The sequence below is a fragment of the Microtus pennsylvanicus genome, chromosome 22 (genome assembly GCF_037038515.1).
Source record: "Microtus pennsylvanicus isolate mMicPen1 chromosome 22, mMicPen1.hap1, whole genome shotgun sequence".
In the NCBI taxonomy this organism is placed as follows: domain Eukaryota; kingdom Metazoa; phylum Chordata; class Mammalia; order Rodentia; family Cricetidae; genus Microtus; species Microtus pennsylvanicus.
The window spans coordinates 15702843-15721170 of NC_134600.1; the positions used below are offsets into that span (position 1 = coordinate 15702843).

Sequence of the window (18328 nt, forward strand, 5' to 3'; positions counted from 1 at the left end):
TTTATTGAATGTGCTCACTTAAAAAATTAGTGTTTGTATGGGATTGGGGTGTGGTGTGGTGTGTGTGTGTGTGTGTGTGTTTATGTGTGTGTCTGTGTGTGATGTGTGTCGTATTGGCAGGCATGTGCTATGGTGTATGTATGGAGATCAGAGAACAAGTCCAGGACTTAGTTCTCTCCTTCCACCGTGTGGTGCCAGGGATCAAAATCCGGTCATCAGGCGGGCTGGCAAGTGCCTTTACCCACTGAGACATCTCACCGGCCCTAAATATATCCATTTTTTGATAGTAAAGTAAATAAATTTCAGAAGCGGAAAAGACTCAGAACGGGGGCTTGTAAATAATACTTTACAAAGGAAGCATTTGTGTTCTTTCTGCCCCAGAAATCATTTTTAAGTGCTAGCCGTAAGTTAGACCTTGACCGAAAAGCATAAGCAACGACAGAGAATGTGACTGACAACAGATGGTGATTCTAATTCCTTCAGTATTTAGTTTCAGTGTCTTGGTACCTCCCCCCAACTCTTAACCAACTCATCCTCCAGCGAGCCTGAAGCAGCCACTTATATCCCTCTTATCGATTAGGTACTTTCTATGAAAGACGCCCGTGGTTGATGACTCCGTATTGACAAGTTGATTCCTCATTTTATGACTTGACCATGATTCAAGAAATTTAAATGGGAAAAAGAAAGTATTTCATCGGACTAGTAGCAGGCTTAATAATTCTCTCCGAACTTTGAGAGTCCGGAGAGTGAGTGCATAGTCTTTGATAAATCGTCCTATCCACGGGGTGTCAGCCACATCAATAAGTAGGAGCAATAGCTGCCATGAAATTAGAACCGAAACAAGAGAGAGAGAGTTGATTAATCCGAGGGGAAGATGCACCTTTCAAACAACAGAGTATCTTAGTTATGCATGAAAAACTGCAGATGCGATCATTACTTGGAAGCCGTGCACGCTCTGTTTGCCCTACAGTGGAATGGGGCAGAGGGAAAGCTATAAATTCAAAAGCATAATCAGGTTACACTGAGCGCGAGCACAGGTTATTCTCCGAGCTGTAATTGACTGTTCCTAGGAAGAAAGACAATACTATGTAATTTAGATGAAAAATCTTTGGGTTGTTTTGCCATTACATATAATATTAAGGTACAAGTAAAAATCGAGTAAATAAGACTGCAAAGAACTGTAATACTCTGGGCAACAAGACATGAATGATTTGTCTCACAATGATCTTTAAAGCCTGGATGGTCCTCTTTTAAAAGAAGCGAACAGAAAAACCTGGACAAAGGCTCAAAAGGGTAAAAAAAAAAAAGACAAAAATTAGATTATAACTTCCATGTAGTCGTAAAAATGGTAGCATGAAGTGGCTGAAACCAGCTCAGTTAAAATGTAGACTTCTGTTTTAGCCATTGGTCTTCCAGACATCTGGAGGGGGTGTGTTTTCAGAGGCCAGAGAAGGTAGGGTACTTTGATAGCACACAAGGCCCTGGGTGTGATCCCCGGCACTACACAGTCCCTGTGCAGTGTGTGTGCCTGTGGTCACAGCACTTGGGAAGTGGAGGCAAGAGAACCCAAAGTTCAGGGTCATCCTGGACTACAAAAGGAGCCCAAGGCCAGCCTGGGATCCTAAGGCCTTCAAGAAGTAATAGTCCCAGCTCTTGAGGCCATGGAAACAGGCAGAAAAGAATGTAGAAAAGAAACTAAGCAAGTTCACAGAGGTCCTCAAGACCAATGGACTCCTGTGAGCCCAGTAAAGACTGTTTGTGCCTCAGAGAATGAAAGAAGCCCCACAACGTCCATGTCCCTTGTATTCCTATTGCTCCTCTTCCTTCCCGGCCCCCAGGGACCTAAAACCAAGAGGGGAGGTTATGGTGTCGGTTTGCCACGGAATACACGTGGGCATGCTGTGGCAGCCCTGAGTGTTGCTTGGGTTAAGTTCAGACGCTGAACCCAAGCACTCTTACACCCCTAGAAAAGGGACAGCAAACCCTTTCACCAAAGGAAGCCCCAAGCAAGGAGATTCGAGCACCCCCTGTTGGCAGCCAGGTGTATCCCTTCAGTTCCTGCAATGCTTTGACTATGACATTGCAAGTCCCTGTCTGCTGTAATGGTAGCCTTCCTTCTGCTTGCTAGTCTGCTTCCTTCCCATTCTTCAAGGAGCCTGTGAGTTCCTGCCTGGTTATTCTCAAGGCTAATTCTATTATTCTCTCTGGTTTGTTGTCTATTTTATCTAGTTCACAATGTTCTACCTGCGGGCAATGCCTGTCACAGCACAAAACATCTCTCCAAGGTCCCTCCTAGACTATTCCCAGCACTGACTCAGGCTCCAAAAACAAAGCAATTATGGACTCATAAAGCGTTCTCTACCTGACACCCTGGTCTGTGCTCTCTACCTGTGTGTGGACATCTATGGGGCCATTCATGACTGCCTCTGGCGGGGAGTCTTTCCCACTCTTCCCCATACTGCACCAAGTAGGTCCTGGAGCTCTTGGGCATTTAGTGTGGCTTCCTGTGTTGTTGACAATGACCACGTCTCTGGCATGAGGGCATGAGGACTCAGTGACCTGCCTTCTCTATACCTGGTGCAGAAGAGGGACTTAGTAAAGAGGCATTGGCTTGAGCCTTGTGTCGCACAGAGAAGCTTGCTGTGCATTCTGCGGCCCTATGGCTGTTGTATGTAGGTGATGTGGGACATCTGGGTATGGCATCCTCTGCCACCTTGGGAAATAACTCCGACTCTTCCTTGCACTTTGCCCTTCACTCCTCCTCCTCCTGCAGAGACATTCTCTTTTTACCTTTGCTCACTTTGATGACCTCCTGGTTGGCTCCTCCCCACCCTCCCCTGCCTGGCTCCTCCCCACCCTCCCCTGCCTGGCTCCTCCCCACACTCCCCTGCCTGGCTCCTCCCCACACTCCCCTGCCTGGCTCCTCCCCACACTCCCCTGCCTGGCTCCTCCCCACCCTCCCCTGCCTGGCTCCTCCCCACACTCCCCTGCCTGGCTCCTCCCCACACTCCCCTAGCTGGCTCACCTCTCAGTCTTCATCTTCTCAGAGCCCCTGTGTAGACGTCTGGCTTTCTACACTCATTTTTATGGCATTCCCTAAGTTGATATCTCACACCCAGAGATCTCACCTGTCCCAGCCGCCTAGTTGGCCTCTCTCTTGTGGATGTCATTATGGGATCCTGAGTAGTCCAAAACTAAGCTCCTGTTTTCCCTGTCTGAGTCGATCCACCCACGCTGTCAATTTCAGTCAGTGACACCTTCCGGCCTTCTGTAGTGATTTCTAGAGACCTGGGTGCTGGTTGTCCTGACCTACTAAAGTTCATTGCCATGAACATGCATGCAGTTGAACAAAGCATCACCATCTCTATGACTGCTATTGTAGAATCCGTTTGGGCTGTTGTGATGCCCTCACTCTGATATCTGTTTCCATATGTCTATGATGTCATGATGTTTCCACCATGGACATCTTACAGCCTTCTATGTATCCAGGACAGTGCTGGTCAATACAAACCAGATTGGTATCGCCTCCACTCCCAATCCTGCCGTGCATCCCCGCTGAAGCAGAATTCTTCCTACTATGTATAGCAGTGACCCCCACACACCAGTGCCATGTGCCATTTCCCGGTTCACTACACTCCATCCCTGCCCAGTGATCTAGTCTCACCTGAAATGTTTCTTCCCTGTAGAGATCAGGAGGGTAAGGATGCACCTCGCTCTCACTCCTCCTGCAGGTCTCTCCAAAGCTATTGTCTTCACAGTCTCTTCTTAGTTCTCTTTTCTTGGTCATCACCACCATCATCACTAGGCCAAGCACCAAGAAACGTGTGACCCACATTCTCTGTGCAAATACGTCTCTGTGTTTCCACACCAGAATATAAATTCTGAGTTTTATTTTTTCTTGCCCATATGCTCACTGCCATCTTCCTAATAGACAGCAAGAAATGTAGGAAGGTGTCAGGAAACCACTTGCTAAATACATGAAGAATACTGATGATATTTTTTTCTGTGTTTCCAGTCACCCTAGAAGTAAAGATTGTCGTTAGACCAGGCTATCTTCCAGCCTAGCACAGGGAAGCCATTCCGAGTACTATGGACAAGGGCGATCAGGAGTTCAGGTCATCAGTATTCTCCTTCATGGCCTTCTGGGAAGATCCGTGCAGTGGTCTAGTCGTCAAAAATTGGGTCCAGGCCTAAAGCCGGTGACTGAACACAACGTGTTCTTGGTCTGGCTTGCTGCTGTAATTTAATTTAAGAGTGAGCACCAGGCCAAACTCTTGCTTTCTGCCAATTTGAAGCTAATCAGGTGCTGCACTGGACAGTCCTTCCTGCCATCCGGGTTTCTCTTCCCACTAGACACTGTATCAGAGGCCTTCAATGATGGCGTTTAAGTGCACCCTTCTTTTTCCACTGATAAAAACAGCCAATGCCATCACACTCAGAGATGTAGGATGTCTTAGTCACTGTCCTATTGCTGTGAATAGACACCATGACCAAGGCAACCCTTGTAAAAGAGAGCACTTACTTACAGTTCCAGAGGTTTAGTCCATTGTCATCATGGCTTGGGGCATGGGGACATGTAAGCAAGTACTGGAGCCATAGGACAAGGAAGAGAGAGACTGGGCCTGGCATGGGCTTTTGAAACCTCAGAGCCCACCCTCAGTGACACACCTCTTCCAACAAGGCCACCCCTCCTAATCCTTCTAATCCTATCAATGAGTTCCACTCCCTGGTGACGAAACATTCAAATAGAAGATAAACCTATGGGGGACATTCTTATTTAAACTACCACATAGGGAAAGAAAGAAATGGGAACTACCAAATGCGATTGACCTAACCCTATGTTTCCTAAGAAATGAGAGAGGGGAGAAGATCATCCATTCTAGGGGGAACCCACACAGATACCCACTTCTGGAAGGGCACAGGGGCCTAGTACCATGCAATGAAGGCAGGGCCTGTCTGTGCTGAGGGGTACTTCAGCTCCATGGGCACCTTCTCATCGAACTATTGGAAGCTAGTGCCAGCCTAATCTTGACTTGGTGTTTAAGTTTTTCTGCTTCTCCTAGTAGCCCAAAAGCAAACATCTGAGTTGGCCAGGGGGGTGGCCCCAGGCAGACCTCCACCTCCCCAGGAGCCACCGTTCTGCCTCACACGATGGCCACCATGGTCACACTGCTGCGGTGTCTCTCGGGGCTCAAAGGGTTTCCTTTCCTTGACCTGCAAAGGGAAGTGAGTTTGAAATGAGTCCTAAGGATGGGTGATCTTGACCTTCTGCTGGCTCTGTGGCAATGTCCTTTCATGCTTCCCTAAAAGGACAAAGCCTGGGTGACTAGCAGTCTTTGCCCTGGAAAAAGAACACCCATTTAAAGCTGTGTCACAGCCTAGGTAAAACACTCCAGGAAAAACACCTAGTTACTTGGATGGCAGAAACAAGACATCACTATTAGTGGCCTGTCTTTTCTTAGAACGTACAATGTGTAAGTCAGATCATCTTTTTTTTATGTGAGAATTTTTTAAATGGAAACATTTTTTTTCTAAGTTCTTTCTTTCTCAATTGATATATTTACTATTTACCCAAAAAAGAACCTCAAAATCGTTTTTGCTATAGTGAAAATACATTTGGAGAACTAGTAACCCCTAGCTAGCAAGATAAATAAAAGTGGCTGCCAATATGCCAGCATTTGAAAGAAAAACAAAAGATTATCTTGCAAATTACGCATTTAAAGTTGGAGAGGATATGAAAATAGAAATGATCGGCCCTCCATTTCTGAATTTGCATGTTACTTTTTGCATTTATAAAGTTTTCTTCCTCTATCACATATGCGTTTTCCCATAGATTTTTTTTTTCAAAACAATGTATTTAATGTCAGTTTCCTTTGCATCATACCTGGTGCTGTGTCCCCCATCACCCACTCCAGTCTATGGCAGTAAGTGTTCTTCAGATGTAATTATTATAAAATAATTATCATTAGTACTTTTAACATTTAACTAGACAGCAGGTTCGAGGGATACCCATCCAAGAAAAAAAAAGCAGGATTTTCTGTCCTCTTGACATTGTCAGAAGTAGTAATAATAATAATAATAAGTCATCACCAGAAGTTCCTCCTGATGTCTTTAACTTAGTGTACATCGTTGTCAAGGATGAAGGAAGGCACTTGGCTAGAATGCTCCTTTTTATTAAAATCCAGTAACTGAAGCTGGCAGTAAGAGGCAGTAGACAGGATCTCTGGGGACAGTCACACTCCCTTGTAGGAAGAAAGCATCTGAGGGTGTCCTGGGGCCTTCGATCTCTTGTCCCCCCTCTAATCTGCACCCAGCTTCGTCAGGCCAGGTTACAGCCATGTTCTCTCGAGTGAAAAATATAATAAGACTTTAGTTGGAAGGAAGCAGGGCCCGTATGCTTCCAAAGGAGTAAGGAAACCTGGGCAGCTATCTCAGCTCGCCTGTTCCCCACGATGATGCCCAGTCTGCGGTGCAGGCTGGCACAGACACGGGACCAGTGCAGGTTTCCAAGCACAGCAGAACGCATGCATTGGTGGAAAGGGAGAAAGACAGGCACAAACTCTCGCTCCTAAGTACATTTTGAGTAACAAAGATGGAGAAAGATCTTAGGAAGAGAAGTTTGCACATAAAACTGCTCTGTTTCGGAAGGACGGGGTGGTGATCCAAACACCAGGCCACCATTTGCTGATGAGGCAAGGAGTAACCTCTCTGGAAAAGCAGACGCTGTGGAATGAATTGGACATTGCACTCCTAATAGTCTTCATCTTGAACTCATTTAGCAGAGGAAATGGATATTTCATCAGACATAGATTTGAGATTCCATCACATTATACCGTCAGCAGGACAGACCGTGTCTTGGAAGCAGGCACGCAAGCGAACTAAGACAGAGCCGCCACTCGGAGGCCCTGGTTATCTCATTTAAACAGATATGAACCGTGGGTGCCGGTGGCATGATCACCAGCTGCTGCCCACTTGGTGAATAAATTGCTTAGAAGGATCCCTTTGCTTTCCAGATGTGACCTAGATTCAGATTTCCGAAGGTGTGGGGGGTCTCTATTGTGTTAAAATAAAAAATAGAACAAAACAATTGCTGGTAAAAAAAAAAAATGCATAGCAAATGAGCTTATCTCGCTTTTCCAGGTGTTTGGGCTAATATGTGACGGAATTATGGCTTCATTTATGAAAAATAATTGAGGAAAATGTTTCCGTGAATCAAATTTGGATAAAGGCTTAGGGATAGCTATTGTGCCGTTAGCAAGTTTTTAAGTGGAAGGAAGAACGGGAACTAAAAGAGATAATAAAAATATTTAAAAGTGCGTTTGAGAAGTCTCTTAGAAAAGGGTCAGACGTGGGTGTGCAGTGACGGAGTGAAGTGTTGAGCAAGGAGAACAATTACAATGCTTTCAGCACCTCGGAAAGCTGCTTTAAAAAAAGGAAAAAAAGAAAGAAATCAAAGCCCGTCTGTCTGCTGGCTCTGATAAGTCGCATTATTCTGTTAAATGCAAGGGGGGGTATTTAAATGTAACATCTTTATTCTGTCTTACCCACTTGCTCTCCTTTTCATCCCCAGGGGCTGTTACTCCAAAGCCAGTCCCCGAACCTGAGAAACAAACAGACCACACGGTTAAAATTGCTGGAGTGATTGCGGGCATCTTGCTCTTCGTTATCATATTTCTCGGAGTTGTACTGGTCATGAAGAAGAGGTGAGCTTGTTAGCTGGTTGCCCAAAGTGGAGCTGCCCCGCCTTGTGTTGCAGGATCACTTTGTGTGGATGAAGAGATCCAGTTACTGGGGAGGCAGAGATGGCCTACTGTCACTGTGTGACCGCAATTGTGAACATGTTGAATCATGGAGCATTTGCAGTTAGGGGACAGAAATGTAGAGTCAATGCTTGGGGGGCGTTGTGACTATGAAAAGTATATCATGCCACAAGAAATACAAGAACTTTATTTCTTCCTGTGGGATAATATAAAAGCTATGCGAAATTGTTGTATCCCCTGACAAGTGTTTGGTCCTGACGACAGGACAGCTCTGTACTTGATGCTCGAAAGCATGCGAGGAGAAAGACTTCCTTCCCATTATGATGAAAACTATGGGGATGAATTTCTTGAGCCAGCGTCCTGTGTTGGCAGATTGCTAGAGCAGTTAATCGGTACAGTACCCCATGAGAAAATCAGCCCCAGAGGGGGAAAAAAACCAAAAAAAACAGGACTAAGTTATTAGAGCATGCTTAGTGTTACGATATGGTTCTGTGTGGCCAAGGGATCATTCATTGGGGGAGAGGGGAGGAAATCTGGCTACGGTGATTCTTTCCTTCTCTGGTTGAGTGTCGGCTTTTGGGTGAGCAAGTTTTTAAAAACCTGGCTTACTACTAAAGTCTTAAATTTATATAAAATGACAAAAATACAGAGGGTTAGAAAGAGTAGGATAATGTGCCCAAACAGAGGAAGTACATGAGGCTTGCTTCTTCACTCTGTAGTTAAAAGCAGTTGTAGCCATGGGATGGGGATGTGGTCATGGATGGCGGAGGGGAAGCAGGCGAGCCTGTCAGCGGCAGATCATGAAGGCTATGCAGCCATGGGTGAGGCTGGACTCCATCATGAAGTCTAGCTGACGATGGTATCGGCTAAGTTTTATGTGCAGATGCGAGTGTAGCAAGAAATAAACCTCTTGTAAGGAGACCGGCTCAGGGGGTAACAGGAGGTAGATTGCCAGTAGTTAGCTGAAGGGAGAAGGAAGTCCAGAAGAAGCCTAGTTCGTCATGCAGCAAGGTAGTGGTGATGACGCCGTGCACAGATTGTGGAGCAGAGGACTGGAAGACACCTGAGAGCAGAAGGCAGATTTCGGCTCTGGACGGATGTGTGGAGTTAGGATCCCCTTACATGGCTGTACTCCCAGGGTGTATATCCCTTGTGCACAGCTATGCCTTGTGGACTAGAAATAATAATCCCAGCTCTGAAGCTCTTCAATGTGAGCTTGTAGGGTTCAAGGAACATCCAAAGTGAAGCTAAGCTTTGTGTTTGAGCAGTGAGTAAGTGGGTTCATACCCAAACACATGAACCCAGCCAACTTTGTCTTCTTGCTTTTTCCATGTGTCCTTTGTCCCTTGTCATGTGTTGTCTGTCCTGTCCCTTCCTTTTCCTAACTCGTTTTTCTCTTCATTTTTAGTTCTCTCTCTCTCTCTCTCTCTCTCTCTCTCTCTCTCTCTCTCTCTCTCTCTCTCTCTGTGTGTGTGTGTGTGTGTGTGTGTACATGCGTGCACGCTCGCATGCACGTGTTTTCTTTTGTGAAACAGGGTTTCAGTCTATAGCTCTAGCTGGCCTTGAACTCAAGATCTTGTATCCACGTCTTGGGTGCTGGAATTGCAGGCATGCGCTACCGTACCTACCATTATTTGTCTTTGTATATTTATTTTACTCTCTTCCACATTTCATACTGTTTTTTATTTTATTTGTTTTTTATATCTCTTTTCTTCTTTTTCATCACTCATTTTATTTTCTGGATGATCTTTGTTTGATCCTCATATTTACATAGATCCGTGTTTGGGGATATCAGTGATTTTTGTATTGTTTTTAACATTTACCAAGGAAAATCTCAAGCAATAATAGGTTCTTGATGCATAAATATTCAAACTGAAGATTTCCGAGACTTATCTGAAATTCTTAGACTGTATTGGATCTTTGTGTCACCCAGCATGCTCTCTGTGAGGAGCAGCCTGAAATGTGGTAATCCAGTTGCCCTTGTGACCTCAGCTAAATGCTAACTAATCCTCCACGGTCTTTCTCTGTTGGATTTGCTCATTTTTCTACCTAGGTCTCTCAGGTAGTCACAGGGTTGATGCTATAAATTATGCATTTGAAGAGATTGCCTCTGGTAACATATGGCCTTGATACAACTTTACACTAAAGATCCATAAGTCATGTCAGATTTTACATGATTATTTACTACACAGTAATCTTAACAGGGCTGTGTGCGCAGCATGCGCTACCGGATTTGCCTTCTCTGAAACAGAGACTGTGTTCTCCGTAAGACAAATGAGCCAACACACTCTGCCTATAAATGCAACCCTTTAAAATTTAGGCTTGTGCTACAACATGCGATAGAAATCCTTAAAACGTAAAATTGTTCAGGGTTTTTCACCAAAATTCAAGTTTAAATTTTCCGAGCACCGTTTCTAGACAGAAGAATTAAAGCATTGCATGAATCATGCATCGGCTGCTGGGGTGTCGCTGGTGCGTAACAAGCGCGTTCCATTATTTAAGCTACCCGGCAGGTCTTCCAAATATCTCTTTGTTCAGTCACTTTAAGCCCTGTGATGTTGGTCGCTGAGCAGTTGATCTTTCAGCCACATTTCTCACTGTCCCACAAAAGACCTTCAGTAAATGAGGAGAAGCCACAGGGGGTGGGGAAAGAGAATGAAAGAGAGAGAAGGAAAAGGCCTTGGGGGTGGATTTCTACACAGACTGGCTATTTTTTTTTTCTAGGTCGAATTAGTGTTGTCAAACTTAGTAGAGCTTTCTGTTTATGCTACTACCCCGGCTTCCTTCTTTTCTTTATTTATTACTATCTACGTATTTATTTATCTACCTATCATCCATCTCCCCATCATCTGTCTGTCTGTCATCTACTTACCTCCTGTCTTAGCTAGGGTTTCTATTGCTGTGAAGAGACACCATGACCACAGCAACTCTTACAAAGGACAACATTTAATGGAGGTGGTGGCTTACAGTTTCAGAGGTTTAATCCTATATATCATAGTGGGGAGCAAGGCAGCTAGGAGTATGGTGGTGTGCAGACAGACGTTGTTAGAGTAGGAGCTAAGATTCTATATCTTGATCCAGAGGCAACAGGAAGTAAACTGACTCACTGGGCATGACTTGAGCATATACGAGACCTCAAAGCCCGCCTCCCCAGTGACACACTTCCTCCAACAAGGCCACACCTAATACTGCCACTCCCTTCAGGGGCCATTTTCTTTCAAACCACCACACCTGCCTACTTGGATTCCTATTTGGGAAGGCACATTTATAGCCACAGCATAAGAGAAAGTAGGAGGTTGAAAATAACTTATCAGTATTTCTGGAAGCGCCATTGGAATTGTGCACTGAGGAGGATGAGCTCATTGTCTGGGGATGGTCAACACTCCAAGCTGGTCAGCCTGGAGCTAGGCATGGGCACCTGGCTTAGCCTTCTGGAAGGAGTCATTGTTGGTTACTAACTCAGTGAACATCACTTTGCCTTCCGGAAGGATAGTTCTGTGAAACAATATTTGCAGAAGAACACAAAGCCTATCAATTCATGGAACAGTTTAGCATATAGGTGATAGGGACCAAAGGCAGGCATGGCCATGAGGGGGGGGTGCGTTCCAATGCCCTAGGACCCTCACGAATCTGTTAGGCTTTGCCTGGACTAATGATATGAAAGCTTTCCTGAAAACAACAACCTTAGTAAGATCATAAGGTTGAGTCTTTATCGGTGGGCAACTCAGTGTCTTCTGTCCCTGTCCTAAACGGCATCCTCTGACAGCAAATGCTGAAGAAGGCTGTAAGGTGACCATCTAGGAAACCAGAGCTCTATGCAGAGCTTGGTCGCAGCACACTCTCAGGAATAATGTACAGTAATGCAAACAGGAGGGTTTGGGTTTGTTTTTTTTTTTTACCATATTCTACCCACGTCTGATTTAGTGTTATTTGTGCAAATAAAAATACCTGCGTCTTCAACATTTTCCATAAGGAATAATTTATCTCAATAACAGTTTGACAGACTTTAGTGTACGGCCGCTGTCGATTTTACTGTGATTAATTATATTTGCTGTTGTTTCTAAAATTGCTGTAGATCTTACATAAGTTTGAGAACATTTGTATTAATTATAATTACGTTCCTGTCTAAGCCACCATGGTACATAGCAATCTCAGCAGTGGTGAGTGTCGAAAAATAATTAAAGAGGCATGAATTATTATGTAAGATAGCAAGCCGGAGTTATTCTTTACAGAAGCACCTGTTAGTGATACACATAACTATATTGACACTGAACTGCATACTCCTGTCAGATGTCTATGGTGCATTTTACAAACGAAGCAGGTTATTAAACATTTATCGCCCGTTCTGTTGTGTCGAAGCAACACTAGTACTGCCTAGAAGAAATTTTCCATAAAAATGGGAAGGATTTCTGAAGACATCATGAAACAAAAGAGATGAGAGAGAAAATTTGATGAAAACCCTGTTACAAAGAGACGCGTGATGTGTGTGGTTGGAGGCAAGCTGATGTTGACTCTCGTGGTCCCCTGCTCTGCCAATTTACACCCCGACTGTACCCCAGTGTGACCTTAAGTGTGATGTTTAATTCAGATCCCAGTTTCAAAAGTCACACAGCGTGGAAGTGCCCAGAGAAGTATGTGCGTCAGTTCCTTCTCTCCGTGGCATATAAAACACGTACATTTAGCATGTACTCGTCTAAATAAAGACCAGATACAGAGACTATTGTACTCCAGCTTGTGAGTCAGTGTGCTTGACCCAGGATAGAAGTGCACAGGAGTGTGTTTAGCCTAATCTGTTGGTTACCTCCTGTCTCCCAGGTCTCTTGGAGACACAAAAAGCCCTTCTTTACCCTGTAGAATTCATTGTGTGAAGACCCTGCATAGTCGGTGGGTGGGCTGGGTGATGCCACGCCCCTCTCTGCAGAGATGTGCAATGAAGTGGCTGGGCCATCCTTGCTGCTGTGCTCTGGGAAGATGCAGAAGGTTCTGCAGAGGCACAGCTGCGGCACTGCACACAGTACTTTAGGAATCAAACCCTCCCAGAACAGACCCAGTGGCCTGCCTGCCAGGTGGGGACAGTGTCTGCAGTGAGGCCCACGGCAGCCATCAGTCCTCCTTCTCCCATTGGCACAGTCCCTGGAGGTTGTTCCAATCTTCTGAACTGTATTAGTACTGGGCCCTCATGCCACAACGAGGCCAGGCACCTCCGGGAACAATCATCCCCCTGATTCCTGGTGATATGGCAGGGCACTTGCCAGCCCAGCTTGTTTTTATTGGTCCGTTAGCATAGCTTACGTGTGAAAACATATTTCTGTGCCTCTTAGCTCTGAAACCCCATTCAGCCGAGGATGTTGAGAGAAACCGTGACCGTTCTTCATGGCGGCCGTGTCCAGGTCCACTCGCTCTTCAGTCCTCCCAGTCTCTTTGCATTGTCGTGAGAACAGGTGACTGTTGGGGCTGACACGACCTCACCTCCTATTAGTACGGGAGAGCGTGCCAAGGCTGTGGAAACAGAACATTTTATTTAGCGTGATTGTTGAAATGTGGGTCTCAGAGAGTCCCAGAACTCAAATTTCATAAAACCACCTCATTTCTTTCCCATTTTATTTTAGTATTAATAAGTAAAAATAGCCATGAACAATATCCAAAGTAGAAGAAAACTGCATACACTAAAAAAAAAAAAATAGGCCAGTTTTCAGTTTGACTTAAAGGTGGATCCATGATGCTTATGACAAGAAATTCTAGCATAAATCTGAATTTCTTTTTAAAGCCATGGTATTATAAATGGAATCTTCTATTTACGTTCGTTCATGGTATGAATTTTTAAAAGGGTGAGGAGGGCCCATTGTTTTCCTAGAGAACCCTTTGTTTTTCCGACAATGTCAGTAATGCAGGACGAAAGATGGTGCTGCCCAGTAGACTGTGCCCGCTGCCTGCTGACCTGCCGGAAGACATTGGGGGCCCTGTTATTCTCCTACACCCCGAGCTGTGCTATTGCTGCTCTGCCGGCTCTAGCATGGAGCTCTTTCTAGAGGTCTTATTGCAACAAGTGAAAATGGGCTCATTATTGAGTTCTAAATATACTTCTAATTTGTGAAAACAAAGCAAGAAAAAAACATGGCAAAAATGCCTGAGGTCATACTTCCTAAAAATGGCCTATTTTTCTCTCTCCTGGGCCTCATGAGTTCCCCACATAAATTATGTTCTCTGACATTGGACACGGCACCTGCCTGAGTGCCCACTTCCAGTTTGGACACCTGGAACGTGTGCTTTCCTCTGTCCTGTCCTCTGAATTCCCACACGGCCATCCACTCTCCTCAAGGCCACACTGGGGATGATGCTGGAGTTCTCTGTGCCCTGAGGTGGCCGCATGAGGCTATGAGACCATCTCTGGTAGCCATGCTCGGCAGCGCCCCTCCCTTCTGGCATAGTGCTTTGTCTATGAATAAGTGTGCAGCATCCTCCTCATGAGAGGCAACGAAATTCTTCTTCATCCCAAGCCTGCAGAGTAGCGTGTTTGCTGGTGTGTATAGGACTCTGGCTTCCATTATGAGCACCACAGACAAACATAGAGCGCAAGCCTTTGAATTGCCTTGGCATTTAAAAACGTAAAAAGTGCCATGTTTGTTTCAGTAACACATAGCCTGAAAACATGGGGAATATAAGTTTCATGGTATCACATTTGGTTAACTTTCCTGTAATATACATATTCTAATGGATAGAGTCCCTTCTTGAAAGGTAGGACTTTTTAAAACTTGACTATAATTCTTTGCATTCTTTTTTTTAAAAAAAGATTTATTTATTGTGTATACAACGTTCCTACTGCCTGTGTATTTCCATGCCAGAGAGGGCACCAGATCTCATTACAGATGGTTGAGAGCCACCATGTGGTTGCTGGGAATTAAACTCAGGACCTCAGGACCTCAGGAAGAGCAGTCAGTGCTCTTAACCTCTGAGCCATCTCTCCAACCCAATTCTTTGCATTCTTAATTTAAAGTATGGAAGCACTGGAATAGATAGATGCTTAATTTCATATATGGTTTAATCAAAAAGTATATTGGCTAGTCAGTAATAGGTATTTAAACTATATATTTATTTGTTGTTTGTCTTACACATATTTTAACTGATATGCAGTAAGAATTCCTGTTTATAGGACATAGTGCACTGTTTCACTATGTGTGTAGGATGTGCAAGTGATCAGGTCAGGGTAGCTGACATCGCTGTCACCTCAGATCTGTGTCCTTTCTCTCGGGAGCATTTAGCGTTCTCTTCCCATTCAGTTAGCCACCGTCCACTAAAGTTTCCTCCCCTGCCACAGGACATTGGATGTTCCTCTCACCTCTGCACCCTGTGTCTCATGTCCTTCCTCCTCCCACCCTTGCTTTGGCTCTGGGAACAGCTACGTAACTTTTAACTTTGGAACACACTTTTAAAACAGCAAATTGCTTTGCTTTTTGTTCACAAGTTACGTGAATTTAGACTTTAGATGAATAAACAAATGTAAGAATGAAATTTGTCTTTATACTGTCGGCATGGATCTTAAAATATTAGCTTTCAAATCTTCTCTGCATTATTTTTACAATGAAAAAATATAGGCAATCACTCTGGGATTCATTGAGGCTTCTCTCCCTCTGGACAGCCTTGCTCATCACTTACCACTTCTTTTTTTATAGGTTCCTGTTTCTTAGACAGCGTTTGATAATGCGTTTGTGTCAAACATGGACTCACTGACCCTAGAGTCAAAAGAAAAGTTAATAAAAACAAGTTTAGGACGGAAGAAGACATTTACTGATATGCTTAGTAGCAAAATATCCTATATCTGTGACCTTGCGATCTGCACCTGTGACCTTGTGATTTGCAGAGTCCTTTACTGCTTTGGGGGCTGACACAGAAACGTGGAACCCCCGTGGCAGAGCCAGTGTGCCACCATCACAGCTTTGGGGGCTGACACGGAAACGTGGAACCCCCGTGGCATAGCCAGTGTGCCACTATCACTGCTCTGGGGGCTGACACGGAAACGTGGAACCCCCGTGGCATAGCCAGTGTGCCGCCATCACTGCTCTGGGGGCTGACACGGAAACGTGGAACCCTCGTGACTAGCCAGTGTGCTGCCATCACTGCTCTGGGGGCTGACACGGAAACGTGGAACCCTCGTGACTAGCCAGTGTGCTGCCATCACTGCTCTGGGGGCTGACACGGAAACGTGGAACCCTCGTGACTAGCCAGTGTGCCGCCATCACTGCTCTGGGGGCTGACACGGAAACGTGGAACCCCCGTGACTAGCCAGTGTGCCGCCATCACTGCTTTGGGGGCTGACACGGAAACGTGGAACCCTCGTGACTAGCCAGTGTGCTGCCATCACTGCTCTGGGGGCTGACACGGAAACGTGGAACCCTCGTGACTAGCCAGTGTGCCACTATCACTGTTTTGGGGGCTGACACGGAAACGTGGAACCCTCGTGGCCTAGCCAGTGTGCCGCCATCACTGCTTTGGGGGCTGACACGGAAACGTGGAACCCCCGTGGCCTAGCCAGTGTGCCGCCATCACTGCTTTGGGGGCTGACACGGAAACGTGGAACCCCCGTGGCAGAGCCAGTGTGCCGCCATCACTGCATTGCAATCCTCCCTCTGCCAGCCCCAACTCCTTCTAACTGCTCACTGTACCACCCAGACACGGCCCCTCTTACCAGGCCAGGCCACTCCACCTCAGTTCCTTGTCTGGCAACTGCTCGCATGCCTTCGCTGAATACATTTTGTCTAGGAGCGAATTCATTCTCTGGTCTCATAGCGGTTTTGCAGGTGCTTAGGCTCCAGGAACCTAACGATTCCCAAACGATTCCAATCCTCATCCCTAAGCATTGCCCTGAGATCAAATTTGTTGTCTATTTTTTAGCCTGGAATTCTATAGAGTCCCAGCATGATTCATGAAACTTGACCGACCCCTCTGCTCCCCTTACCCCCTGCCCCAGCGTAGGCACAGATGCCAATCAATCCTCAGCTGGCCAGTTAGGAGACCAGGCTATGCCGTTCCATCAGTACCCTACAGTGTCCTTTGCTTTATAAAACCGTGTTGCCCGAGATGTTAGAGACACTCCTCCAGCAAGGTTAGCCTAGGGTGGGCAACCATGTTCCAAAAGAACACAGTATGAATAGCTAGTTCATATCCCAAGCACCCCCCTCTCTCATGGTCAGCTATCGCCGAAAGAACAGCGCCCAAACTGAAGTCATAAGTATCGAAGTAAAAGGACAATTCACGATGCAGAGGAAGAAACACTGAGCGGGGAGAGTGCTTGATGAATGAGGACCATTAAGGAGTTCACTGTTTCAAAGGTCAGAATTATAGATCTGATTATGTGCAGAGCAAGGCCGCTCATTGATTTTCCGGGCCCCATTCAGAACGTGAGACACAGAGGACGTTGGTTGCTCATAGTTTTTTTTTTTAAATACCATGTGTCCTGTGATTTATACAATTTTGAATTCTCAAAAATATCTTTAATTACCACGCTGACCACCGCATTAGCTTCGGCCTTTTTTAGTTCAGGCGAGGGCACTCGGTAATCATGTCTCTTTCAGGCGTTGTGCTGCTAATTTGGGTGAAAATATGTGAAGAACTTTCAACAATTCAACAGGCGCTCTGAACAAACAACAAATCAAATTAAGCTAAGGTAAATGAAATAGCCCTGATGAAAGAGCCATAAATTAAGAGACAAACTAAGCCCAATGAAGAAAAAAAAATTAAAATAGATTTTTGGATTCTGAAATGTTTAGCACCGTGGCTTGAGGACTCCATTGGCTGAGGCTGTTAGCCAAGAAGTCTCTTACCTAGTTAATTTTTGTGCCTTGGCCAGCGTAGTCTGTTAAATTTGTTTCTCTTTCAAATCCCTCTTCTGAGATGGGCATTCAGTGCTTAGGGTGCTGTACTGGGGCCCTGCAGTGTGCCCCGCTGTTCTTAATAATAAAAGGGGGTATTTCTAGATTATGTACTGAAGAGTTGAAGGGTCTCACAGGCTAATTTACATACCTATGGTCACAGCAGACTCACTCACAGAAGATCAAAGCTGTCTGCCACCCAAGCACTCTCTGGTAAATGTGGTGGAACAGCGTCAGCCTTAGAAAGGAAGCACAGCTCATCGTAGCTACAGCGTCTACGAGTGACCAGGCTGGGAAAGCATGAGTTGTTGAATGCTAAATGCTACGAGGTGTCACTCACATGAGGCATCTAGAGTAGTCGCTTCCAAAGAATTGCCAAGGAGTGAGGAAGAGGCAAAGGCTTCATGTCTAATGGGGACAGAGTTTCCGTTTAGGGTGATGGTGATTTTCCAAAGGTAGACATTGGCGATGGTTGTGTGGTTATGTGAGTTACTCTGAACTACACATTTTAAAATGGTATATACATTTTCACAAGGAAAAAAGGCTTGATTATTGCTAGGAAATAGTTAGAACAGTTTGAGTTCTCGTCACCACCATCATAACCAATCTCAGAGTACTAGGTGACTCTGTTGTCACTGGACAAAGGGTTTATCATCCCGTCGGACAGTTAGTCCTGGCCTGGTCTGGCTAAGAAAGACATGT

At 45.3% G+C, this 18328-nt stretch overlaps 1 protein-coding gene across 3 annotated transcripts in view; it reads left to right on the top strand.

The window, feature by feature from the left end:
- Ptprm (protein tyrosine phosphatase receptor type M) overlaps positions 1–18328 on the top strand; it is a 694512-nt gene that overhangs the window by 467292 nt on the left and 208892 nt on the right. For all 3 annotated transcript variants that reach the window (XM_075956536.1, XM_075956537.1, XM_075956538.1), the window contains one exon: positions 7571–7703. In XM_075956536.1, the coding sequence (XP_075812651.1) occupies positions 7571–7703 (133 nt within the window). The remainder of the gene's footprint in view (positions 1–7570; positions 7704–18328) is intronic.